The sequence below is a fragment of the Poecilia reticulata genome, chromosome 6, assembly GCF_904066995.2.
Source record: "Poecilia reticulata chromosome 6, P_reticulata-male-v2, whole genome shotgun sequence".
In the NCBI taxonomy this organism is placed as follows: domain Eukaryota; kingdom Metazoa; phylum Chordata; class Actinopteri; order Cyprinodontiformes; family Poeciliidae; genus Poecilia; species Poecilia reticulata.
The window spans coordinates 5,899,808-5,911,958 of record NC_088835.1 but is presented as its reverse complement, the minus strand read 5'-3'; the positions used below and the strand labels follow the sequence as shown (position 1 = coordinate 5,911,958).

At 40.2% G+C, this 12,151-nt stretch overlaps 1 protein-coding gene across 2 annotated transcripts in view; it reads right to left on the bottom strand.

The window, feature by feature from the left end:
- The window catches only part of LOC103465717 (ethanolamine kinase 1), a 34,064-nt gene extending 22,370 nt beyond the window's left edge, over positions 1-11,694 (bottom strand). The window contains exons 1-3 of one of the 2 annotated variants that reach the window (XM_008410811.3): positions 9,909-11,694; positions 6,835-7,097; positions 5,411-5,563 (exon numbers count right to left, since the gene is read on the bottom strand). In XM_008410811.3, the coding sequence (XP_008409033.1) occupies positions 5,411-5,563; positions 6,835-7,097; positions 9,909-10,049 (557 nt within the window). In that variant the 5' untranslated portion in view covers positions 10,050-11,694. The remainder of the gene's footprint in view (positions 1-5,410; positions 5,564-6,834; positions 7,098-9,908) is intronic. The other variant, XM_008410810.3, reaches the window with a different exon arrangement.
- Between the last annotated feature and the right edge of the window lie 457 nt (positions 11,695-12,151).

Below are 12,151 nucleotides of genomic sequence, written 5' to 3'. Positions count from 1 at the left end.
AATACAGTATGTAAAAAATGATATATATATATATATATATATATATATATATATATATATATATATATATATATATATATATATATATATATATACTGCAGCCTTAACTATAACAACCTTGGTTCAGATATCAGTCTTAATTCCTCCAAAGGCTGTAAAAAAAAAGTTCAACAGATACTTTTATTCAAAGCTGACTCTATATTAATCAAAATGTTCTTCCTTTTTATTAGCTCCAAGTTCAGAATCGAGTGCTTAATCACATTTACTTGCCTATAAAATGTGACTTTGTGAGAACCGTCCCCTCCCCCCCCAACGACGCGCACAATTTATCCGTATCCTCTCTAATATGAATTGAATAGTGAATCACCACTGATTCCTTTTCAACTCATCCCCCCGAAACCAACGCGACTTTTTTTGACACGGGAGCGCCCACAAACGGTCGGATTGGAAAAAAAAAGAAAAAAAAAATGAAAAGACCCGCGTCGACTTTTGAAATGGGCGAGACCTGACGCCTTGCCATCAGATCTTTTTCCTCTCCTTTTCTCTGCTCATGAAACGCCGAGCGCGTCGAGTGCGTTCGCCTCCTGCTCCCTGTCAAGCCTCTGTAAAGTAATTAGTGGAATTTCCTCCTCTGGTGCTTCATTATGGCTGCGCCTTATTTACATACGATTTCAAACAGGAGCTGTGAACTGCGGATTTTTTGTACATTTCTTCTCTCTTTTTTTGCGGTTTCCATGAGGAGCACAGGCGCACAAATGGGCGACCCAGCAGGGGGGCCCTTTTGGGAGAGAAAGAGGTTGCACTCATGCTTTCCATCGCTTTTCTTTCTTTGCTCTCTCTTTCTTTCTCTCTCTCGGAACCATGCAGCTGCTGCAGCCTCCTTCTCTCTCTTCCTCCTCCTCCTCTTCCTCCCCCTCTTCACACAGCGGGTGGCTTGAGAGCTGAAGACCTCCTCTGCAGGTGCAGCCTCTTCCTGCAGCTCCCTCTGCCTTTTCTTTTACCGACTCATCTGAAGACCACATTCATATCTGCACTTGGATACACTCTCGAGTATCAAAAGTTTCTCTGATGCAAATTTTAAGAACCTTTTTTTTCCCCCCCAGTCTCCCTCGCTGTGTTTCGGCCCTCTGTCTCGTATCTTCGTCTCTGAAGAGGCCAGTGATTATCCAAACAGGCGCGCTCTGGTTTTAAATGCAAACGATCCTATATAAATAATATCTCATTTTCTTAAATGTTCTTTTTTTATTTTGCTGTAATTCTCACCCCCACCTCCACGCCCCCCCCCAACAGTCCTCAGTTTACGTCCTCATCTTTCATCGTTTTCAGATGGTTTGAATGTCTCTGCTGGCGAGCTGCGCTTCAACTGTGTGAAGTCATGGAAATGTGTCACGACACAGCACCATCTATTGGGCCTCTATGTGCGGTGCAGCTTATACTCTCACATGACCCTTTCTGTAGGATGTTCGAGCTACAGTTTGTTTTGAAAACCTGCAACAGACAGAAAAAAAACTGGAGAAAAACATAACAGTGGTTAATTGGAGGAGACTAAATAAGTGTTAGACATACTCAAGTTGACCAAATTGGCAAAAACTCTCTACTAGTTTGGAATCCAAAAGAATCCAAACCTCAAACTTTTTCATATTTTGCCACATGACAACCGCAAACATGAGTGCATTTTAGGCCTGTCACGATAAGTTTGCTGGACGATAAATCGTCCCAGAAGATAATGCGATAAACGATAATATTGTTGGCATGATGAAGCAAGAACACATTCTCAAAGATCAATAAACTTTAAAATCTAATGTTGAAGGAAGTGCAGGCGGAAATTTCAAATATTCAAAATAACTAAACAAAACAGAAATAACAAATAAAATGAATTATGAACAAAGAAATTTGTCCTTCAAAAATAAAAGGTCTAGTTCAGACCGAAGCACCAGACTGAAGATATTTGTCATTTTGTTTTTGGTAGAGAGAGAAAAAAGAAAAACGATAAATCATGCAAATGGAAATTATTGAGTTTCTTTTAATTTATTATGCAATTAACTGATTTATTGTGACAAGTCTATGCAATATATTGTGATTTTATGCAACAGAGTCATGCAAAAGGTAGGGTTTAATTAAGAGTAAAAAAATGTAAAACATTTTGCTGTGATTACAGCAGTGGTGCGCCAAAGAAAAACTTGGGCCACCACAAAATTGGCCACAATTTTGGGCTAATTTTGGTTATAGAAAGGCATAGAGTCAATTTCTTTTCAATCAACACATAAATGTAAAGCCTGATGTACAAATCAATAATCCCATTATTTTTAGCTGTGCTCTCCTAAAAGTTTTACTGGCACCACATGCCACTGGATTAGTAAATCTTGGGGGTTTGTCTCTGTCAGCTTTGCACATCCAGAGCCTGTTTTACCTCAGCCTTTACCTACGCAATTCTCATCTCCCTTCTTTGCTCCGTCTGGGATTTCTCCCATTGACATGGATTTCTTTGGTTGAATTTCAACCGGGACAAATCAGCAAACAGAGGAAGAAGTTGTGAACAATGATGTTGATTTTCTGTGTCGTTTTAGAATTGTAGTCCGCCTGTAGTTTTGGCAATGGCTAAAAGTGGAGGAAGTGAACAAAGTTGTTCAGTTTGTGTTGGCCAAATATTGAGTCGAAGATGTTTTGACCCTACTCCCCATGAGGAAGTTTACAGCTCATGCAATTTCTGGTAAGCTTCATTGAAATGGCGCATTACAGACATCAGGCCAAATGTTAGTGGTTGTGTAAAGTTTTAAACTTCAACAGAGTTCACGCCTCCAGGAAGCAATCATCTCTGAACAGCCCAGGGTCCAGAATCTCTGTACAAGCAAAGGGCTTCCATTCTATCATAGATTTTGTATTTGTAAATCTGAATTCTCAAGTCTCTGATGGCACTTTATTGCATGTGTTTTTTAGGGTTAGTAGATTGAAAAGAGACTGAAAACTACAGCTATGTACTAAATTCAGTTGGTTTTTCCTTAAGTTATCAGTAATATAATACGTTGCACTTTACCACTACCGGACTAGGGTAAACTACCTTACCCACTTTCTAAGAAGAGCCAGGCCCTCCCAGTGTTCATTTGCATGGACTTCTGGCCCCCTCAATGGAAACACAAACAAGGTTGAACGTTTGACCGATAAGGGAGAGCTTAGCAGGAAGCTCATGGCAGAGTATCTGTTTCTTTGTAGTATCTGGAGGGCCTCCCATGACCTCTGTCAGAGATAATGCAAAGCCACTGCCATTACGGGCCACTCCCCCGCTTCAGCTGTTTGACCAATTCTGGCTCAGCAAAATGAAAAACTGGAGGACAGAAAAAAGGTTGGAAAAACTCCCCCCACCCGACAACTGTTGATTGGAAACCTGTTAGCAGGTCTGAATATGTGAGAACGTGATGAAGGAACAGAGGACTCCTCAAAGATAAAAGCTGAGGCTGGATTTTATCAAAGAAATGATTGAGTCGCTGCTCTCACGTCTGCAGCTGGTTCAGATGCTGCTGCACGACTTTTGACTGGAACTCGAAAGAGAGAGCATGTCACCCCTGTCCTGGCCTCACTTCACTGGCTGCCTGTATATTTTAGGATTCATTTTAAAATTCTTATATTTGTTTTTAAATCACTGTATAATCTTGCCCCGGCTTACCTCTCTGAGCTTCTTCACCCCTACGTACCTTATCGGTCTCTCAGGTCAGCAGATCAGCTGCTCTTGGAGGTACCGAGATCCAGAAGGAAGTTCAGAGGGGACAGGGCTTCTCTGTCATGGGCCCTAAGTTATGGAATGACTTGCCTTTGCAGGTCAGAGAGGCCCCTTCACTGTCCACTTTTAAGGCTCGTCTTAAAACCCATCTATTTTACTTGGCTTTCAACTCCAGCAGGATTTAGTTTTAAATTGTATGTTTGTTTGTTTTTAAACTGTATGAGTTTTTATTTAATTTTTTTTATTGTTATGTTGTGTTTTAATGTACAGCACTTTGTATCAGCTGTGGTTGTTTTAAAGTGCTTCATAAATAAAGTTGGATTGGAAAGAAACGACGGAGGCAGGCTGTTGTTTAAAACACACCAGCCCTGTTTAGTCCAATTGAATCAAACTCTAGTTTGTTTGCCTAGAAAGTCCGGTTTGTTTAGGGAGATGTGGATGCGCAATCGAACTCTGATTAAGAACAAAAAAAGCGAGCTGTGGCCTACCTAGACACCCAAGTCTCAGTTTGGTTGAAGTTAGTCTGGCCATTGCCTTCCTAGATAATTGAGTTTCATTCAAATCTTGCTTCACGGCACAGTCTGGGCTTTCTTCCGTTCAACTGGGCCAATCAGCGAACAGAGGGAGACATTGTGAATGATGAAGTGGATTTTCTGCGTTGGTTTAAATTTGTAGTCTGCCTGTAGTTTGAACAATGGTAACGGAGGAAGTGAAAAAAGCTATTCAGTCAATATTGGTCATGCTTCCAAATATTAATTTAGCAATAACAGCAGTTATTGCTGCTGTTATGCAGCTATATTTGTTGTTTTCGCAATGGAGGATAGTTGCTTACAATGGAGGCAACTTCAGGTAAGCTTCATAGCGTCAAACTGGAGCATTACGTACGTCACAACAACGAACACAATTGGGTAACATGAAGCAAACGTTTCACAATAGCAGAGATTGTAGACCCTGTGAATGAAGGAAGGTGTAGAACTAGGGGCTGGTTTGTACCAGGCTAGGTTGAAATGGACTACAGAGCAGAGCATTCTGCGTAAATACAGCGCTAGCTTGAGAAATGGCTCCTGGTCTTTTCCCAAAGACAAAAGAGAAAACCTACCACCGCTAAAGTCTGACGCCACTCCATTTTTGTTTTTGAGAAGATGGAAGTTGTGTCTTCTTCAAAGATTTTCATGTTTCCTTGGTGCAGCGCCGCCACAGGTGAGGAGGGTAACAGGTTTTTCAAAGGGTTTGATTCATTTGAAACAATGCAGCGTGAAACCAAACCGCACCAGCTGAAAATGTAATAGATATTACAATTTTGGTTTCCAATCGAACCGAGTCTACCGGACTAACAGGTGTGAAAACAGCCTTAAACCTTTTCACACCTGACTGAACAGTTGTGATTCAGTCACAAAGATGAATCCACAGCAGAAACATTTTCTGTCCATCACTGTATTTCATTTTGAAGTAATTTCAGTTTTGCTCTCAAGGTAAGTCACCTGTTTGGTAAAGACTGAACCATTTTTTAATATGTCTGGAAATGTACAACCTTGGTGAATTTTCTTTGTAGCTCCAAGGGATGACCTCACTTTACATGTTGTACAGTTTGTTTTGATAGATTCTACAGCCACTCTTCTTCAGTAGCTTGAATATCAATGTTCATGATGTGGTTTTTTTATGTTCAGGGTCATTTTTATGCGGCTCACTCTTTACCTTTTAGTGCACGCCTGCTCAGCTGGATTCCTGGTGATGCTGCTCTTCACCAGAGTCAGAAAATGAGACATCTTCGTCCAGAGCTGAGGCTCTGTCGGCTGGCCACGTTTTGGCTGGATCGAGTGGATTTTTCCCATCTCGGCTGCAATCAATCTGCAGAGAAAAGAAAAAAAAGAAAAGAAAAAGAAACATTTTCTCAGATGACCCTGGCCGGTGCTGTTATTGCACAAACAAGCATTATCGGAGCAGAAACACAACTCCCTTTCCATTTAGCGTTCTTATCTTGTTCTTCTTTTAAAAATAATGGGCCTCCTTGCATATGTGACCTTTCATCCACTTGGTGTTTTGTTCTTGAGCCATCTTAGCTGGGAGGACGCAAGGTCTTCTGGGTAAGCCCCAGCGATTGATGTCTATTGTGGCCCTGGCTGTTCTGGCCTACTGTGCTGTTAGTATTGGTGTCAGCCTGTAATGGACATAATGAATAAAACGAGCCAGAAATAAATAATATTGCTCAACATGACAAGTGAGCTGCAAAACCAGCAGAAAGTCCCTCAGGATGACTGAAAAAACGTCACGTTTCTAGTCATACTGGTAAACTGTTCCTTTCTGTATCAATATTTTTTTTTATTGCCACATCACTATTGTGATTTCATCTTTTTGCAAATGTTTATTTTCTATATTTAAAAAGACTTAAAAGTCTTACATTTGTGTGCCTAAAATGAAGGCTTTAAATTGTCTTAAAATGATTTTAAAAGTTGACCTTCAATACGTCAATCACAGGTCTTAAATTTTGTCCTAGCAGGACTACTAAATCTTGGGTGCATTTGTATTTTTATTTTTTTGCAGGACTTTTCTGTTAGCCAAAAGTTTGAATTTTTTCTGTATCGATATATAAAGATTTTTTGCCACATTATTTTTATGATTTCATCTTTTTGAAAATGGCCAATTTCTTTATATGAAAAAAAACAAAAAAAAAAAAGTTTCCAGGGTGTCTGTAAATGTCTCTTTTTGTCTTAAATTTCTTTCAAGCTAGCATTAAGCGTCTTAAATTTGACTTGCTGAAACTTGCAGATGCGCAGCTTTCTTTTAAATAACTATATGTGTCAAGAATGTGGATGCAGATGCTGGTTAGAGTCAAAACCTTTTACTTGTGGTGGTCGGTAGCTAGCTGCTAGCTTGTTTTTGCATCTATCATGGGTACATACAAATGCACCACCAGCTGGCTGGACAACGTTCGAGCCAGCAGGATCCACCAATCATTACCTATATTTATGCTTTTCAGTCTTAAATTGAATTCAAACTTGCATTATAAAGGTCTTAAAAAATCTTAAACTTGGCTTGCTAAAACCGGCAGATACCCTGTTTCCTTTCAAGTAATCTGTGTGTGGAGAGTGAAGCTGATTTCGCTGGGTGCCAGCAGAGACCTGTAGATGGACGGCTGTCGCAGCAGCTCGTCCTCCAGCACATTTCCTCGGACAAACTCGTAACAGATGCCGTTCTGGAAGCTGCAGTAGATCTCGGGCCCGCAGCCGTGCGCTTGGAAGACCTGGAACATCTCCACCTCTCGATCGCGATTCACGTAGAGCTCCGTCATTCTGCCGTAAAGTCGCACCAGAACACAACCGGGCTCCTGGAGAGAGCCCACGTAGCAGCCAATCAGCTGGTTGGTAATGCCTTCTGTAAATGTCTGCAGGGCAACAAGGTTCAGGAAAGTGATTGTTTAAATCTGTGCATCTAAAAAAATTTATATTAATGGTCAGTCAATCATAATGTAATGATTTTGTAATCTTAATTTCAATTCAAGCCAACAGGGTATGTAGAGTATATACTGTATCACACTTTAGTACAAATCCTTTAAGAAAACAGAAAAACAGAAAGTCACGTGAAACATAAGTAATTTAAAATGATGTGGCTACTAACCATATTTAGCTACAGATACAAATGAAACAGTGTACACAAAACTAGACAAACATTGAGAAAGCAACATCATTTTTTACTAATTTGTTTCCAAGCCTAGAGAGAAATGCAACTTTCTAGCAAAGAGACACCAGTAAGTTTCAACCAAACTTGTAAAAAAGGGAAGCAGAGGAATGCGCACAGGTGTCCTCTTCACAGCACAGAGGTGTTCCAGGACAGTCTGTCCTGCCCTGTTTGTGTACACAAAGATACCACATTGACCACTGTTTGCCTCCTTGTTGTCATTCGGCGGTTTCTCATTCTCTACCACGGTCCCTGAAGTATTTCTGAGCCACCACACAACGCAGTTTCTCATCTAGGTAGAGCGAACAAACATGGCTACCCTGACATCGGCTCTATTATTTATGGTGAATGGAGGGAGGGCTGGTTTTGACATTTGTAATTGTGCTTTCTTTGTCCGCCGGACTTGAGTCTACTGTCTTCTGTTTCATCAGATTTACTGAAATTGATACTTGTCAAATAATTATGAGAAGGAGGATCAACACCTCACACTGAGAAGTAGCCGTGTGAAATTTAACTGACTGTTGGACATGTCTGCCTTGTTGAGAGGTTAAGAGAGTCAGGGGAGTTTGATTGTTGAGTTCATATGTATTTTTGTACATGAGGGAGGGTTATAACTCTGACCTGATGTTTGAGGCAAGAATATGAGGTGTGATGGTCACTTTCACAGGCCATCCAATCCTGTATGTCCTGTACGCCCACAATTAAAAAAGAGTGTAGGGATTCCACACAAAGTTCGTCCAATGCGGTTCTATTGATTAGTGTCCAAATTCAGGGGTCACATACTTTGAATGACCCTGCCTACCCCGTCGACGTAGGCCAGGTCCTTCTTCGACCAAGCAGACCAGACAGTCTCGCCATCTGAGTTATTCCTGCTCTTTCACCTAGCAACCGTGACGACACTCAACACAAACTGGTATAGCTTAAATTTTAGTGTACCTACATTTAAAACTGTACTCTTTTCCAGCTCTTATCTCCCGTCTCCTCATCCCAATCTTGGGAAACAGTAGGCTATGATGGATGTGTGAATCTGAAGTTGATTTACAGCATTGTGTTAAAATTCTTCCTTCTCTTTCAGATGGTAAACAAGATTATTGAACAGGAAAGTAGCGACTAAAGAGGAAGCCAAATGAAAAAGCACCTGTGACAGACTGTACACAGCCCATGCCAAAGCACAGGTGTGACAGCAGGAACCGTCTGGCCTTACCCTGACGAACACAATACATCATTAAAGTGACTTGTGTGATCTGAGCTTTGAAGGGAAGCATCTACTCCTCTGTGTACTTTCCAGGACCCGGTGTAGATTGAGAGGTCACACAGCCGATGTGCAGTCACCTAACAAACATAAACCCTATTTCTCTGAAAGATTGGACCTTGTGTTTGCACATGGGACCAGAATGAGGTTCTCTTGTCCTCAATGGATGCTTTGAAAACACACACACGCATGCATGCACGCGCACACACACACACACACGCACACACACACACAAAAAAAACTTTCTAAATTCTCCCTTTGTTGTCCAGTTACCTTAGATTTTCTCCAGACTTTTTTCTGAACGGTGATGTCTGACGAGGTGTCAGGCAAAGTTAAGGCTTTTGTAAATTTAAAGACAAGATTTTGCCCACCATACATGTGATTTGATTTCAAAGCACTTTGAATGCAAAACGTAATAATAAAAAGATACAAATACGCACAAAAATCCCAACCTAGAAATTTTGGCATTTTGAGTCTTTTCTAGAGTCTGAAAGTGTGAACGCTGAGTTTCCAAACATTGTCAAACACATAGAACAAGATCTGGCCATCTGAATGTTACAAACAAAATCAAGGAGAAAACAGTCCTCAAAGGTTCAGAAGAGCAGATAATTCCCCAAAAAAGAATCTATCACTGTAGTTCTATACTAAACCGTTTAAAATCTACTTGTGTGCTGCGTGTTTTCTGACCAAAACATTTTGTGGTTAATTAGGCAAAATAAGAAAAATAGTGATCAATACTCAACAACTTTAAACCTGAAACCTATGGTCACTTCCTGAAGCGCAACATGTTGAGCTTTTACTAGTTTGTCACACATGTCAGGTTTAGCTTTAGCATCCACTAAATACTATGGTGTTATAGCATGTTAGCAGAACTAATATTTATGATTGGCACTTTAGGATTAGCTCACCCAACTCTTTAGTTAGCTTTGCCTATCAATGACAAACTTATAAACAACATATTTAAAGATTTTCGTTTTTTAAAGACATGTATAAGCTTTTAACTGACTTTTATTAGCAAATTAAACAAATGGAGTATCAAACATTACATTATCTCTGTTTAATATACTTAAATTACTTTTGGATAGTGTTGGCAATACATTGTGTGGCGTTTTTTTTCAAATAAGAGCATCACCTCCTGTTTTCATTACATCACTTCCTGTCAGCTGTGATTGAGCTTGGAGTTAAAAAGTAAAAGATTGACCTCAACAATCACCCATGAAGCCACTGGAAACAGACTAAAATCAGTCCGTACGGTCGGTGGCGTACCTTCATCTGAATGTGCGGCGTCTTCCACTCAGGACGGAGTTTGCTCAGAAGGTCCAAGATTCCTCTCCGGGGTTCACGCTCGTCAACGGCAACGTCCAGATGGAGGAGCTGGTCCCCAGAACCTCCGTGTTCCGGGTCCATTTCAGACAGAGTAAACAATCTTCTCAGTTACTTCTTCAGAACTTTTGCCCTCTCACCAGCTGGAACGTGTCCAGATACGGCGCCTGCTTAAAAGTTCGCCTGAGCCACTTTGGATGTAGCTTTAGATTTTTTTCCAGTTTGCATTAAATGAACTCAGCATTTAACGCCTCTGCTCGGTTCAGAGGAGCCATCTGTGGCACTTGGAAGTCGGTGAAACTGTTAATTTGTGTGACCCAGCAGCAGAGGCCAACGTTCCTGTGGGCATCTTCAGCCACTCTGCGGGAGTTTACTTATTAACTACCAATGGGGTCAAGTTCAGCAGCAGGAACCAGCAGGTTGCAGCCGGAATTTAATAGGAAAAAAGTAACTTTAGCCCAGAAATGATAGTAATAGATGGAAGAAAGAAAGAAAGAAAGAAAGATAGTGCTTTGCAAAAGTAGCCATACCCTTTAATTTATTTAGCATATTCTCACATCATAAGACAAACTTATTTTATGTTTATTTTTGTGTTTGATTTTTTTTTGTTTGTTAGACCAACATAAAATAGAACATAAACTTAAAGAGAAAAGAAACAGATACATAGTTTTAAAAAAAAACTGAAAAACTTGCCATGCCTTATTGTTCATCTTTGGTGAGCCAAGAATTTGTAGGACTACATTTTCAGGGCGTTGCTGTAAATTGTGGAACATGCTGAGATAAAATGTTTTTTGCAGATACTGAGGTGAGAAACAGCGTAAGCTCAGACGGATTGAATGAACACGGGGCATGAACAAAGATCCTGATTTGGTTTGAGCTCTGCTGTGGAAAAAAAAAAACAAAATCACATTGGACTACCACAAAGTGCCTTTTTACATTTTTCTTTGTACAAAAACTGATGTAGATACCCATACCTATTCTGATGTAAACACTTGTAACCAAAGTTAAATTCCTTGTTTTTCTAAAAAAAACTGGCCAATAAAGTTGATTCTGATAACATGCTGTGACATGTAAGCCAGCCTGGTAAAAAAAAAAAACAGCCTCTTGTTCTACGCTTTGCTTCGTCCAGAGGGTTTGGACTAAACCCTATTAAGAAACAATTGCTTCCTGGAGCGTGAACTCTGTTCAAGTTTTAAACCATTGGATCTGATTTTACCCAAATCTAACGTTTCCAGAAATTGCGTGTGCTGTAAGCAATGAACCCCCACTGTGAAGAGAGATACGTTAAGCCGAACAAGACGCTTGTTCTTGTTTCGACTTTACCTGCTCAATATTTGGAAGTGTGGCCAGCATGAACGGAGCAGTTTTGTTCACTTCCTACGCTGCCATTGCTAAAACTACATCCGAGTGACAATTCCAAAACAACGCAGACAATTGACATCATCGTTCTCCTTCTGTTTGCTGATTGGCCCAGCTGAGATTTTACTCAAGAAATCCAGCTCAATGGGAGAAATCCCACAGGAAATCCCACAAGGAAATGAGAATCAAGAGGAAGGCAATGGCCAGGCTTTGTTCACTGGTTTTCTCTTACAAACGTCTGAGGCTGTAACAAGACAAACTGAGAATCACGTACACACAGATGGGCTCCATTTAACTAGATGACCTCCGAAGGCTCACAGTTGAATTGGATTTTATGTAAGATTGTCAGAATAAAAGGGATTCAATATAAATGAACATTAAGCCTTCAATGAAAAAAAAAAAACACCCAACAAATTATTGTTGAACTTACAGACTACTTTGTGACGGAATGTGGAAAAGTTTAAGGGTTAAGAATCCTTTTCCTCGACTCTGCGGAGTTAATGTGCAGCATAAAAAACATGTAATGTAAAACTAAAAATTCCTATGTTAAAAAAAAAGATAAGTCTACAAATGTTTTTCCTCTGTGCCTTAACTTAGAGACAATCCTAAAATAAGTTTGCAAAACTGAATGTTTCAAGTTTTTTTCTTTTCTCATGAAGGCACATGAGATTTTCCTGCAACGTTGATGGACACTTTGTAACGCCACTTGATTCCAAAATTTCACCAACAATGAGAAACTCGGGTTACAGTTTATTTTACCCAGCTCCATTTAAAACAACTCTATAAACACACGAAAAGTCTGGCCAATTAAAAGACTTTGGCTCTCT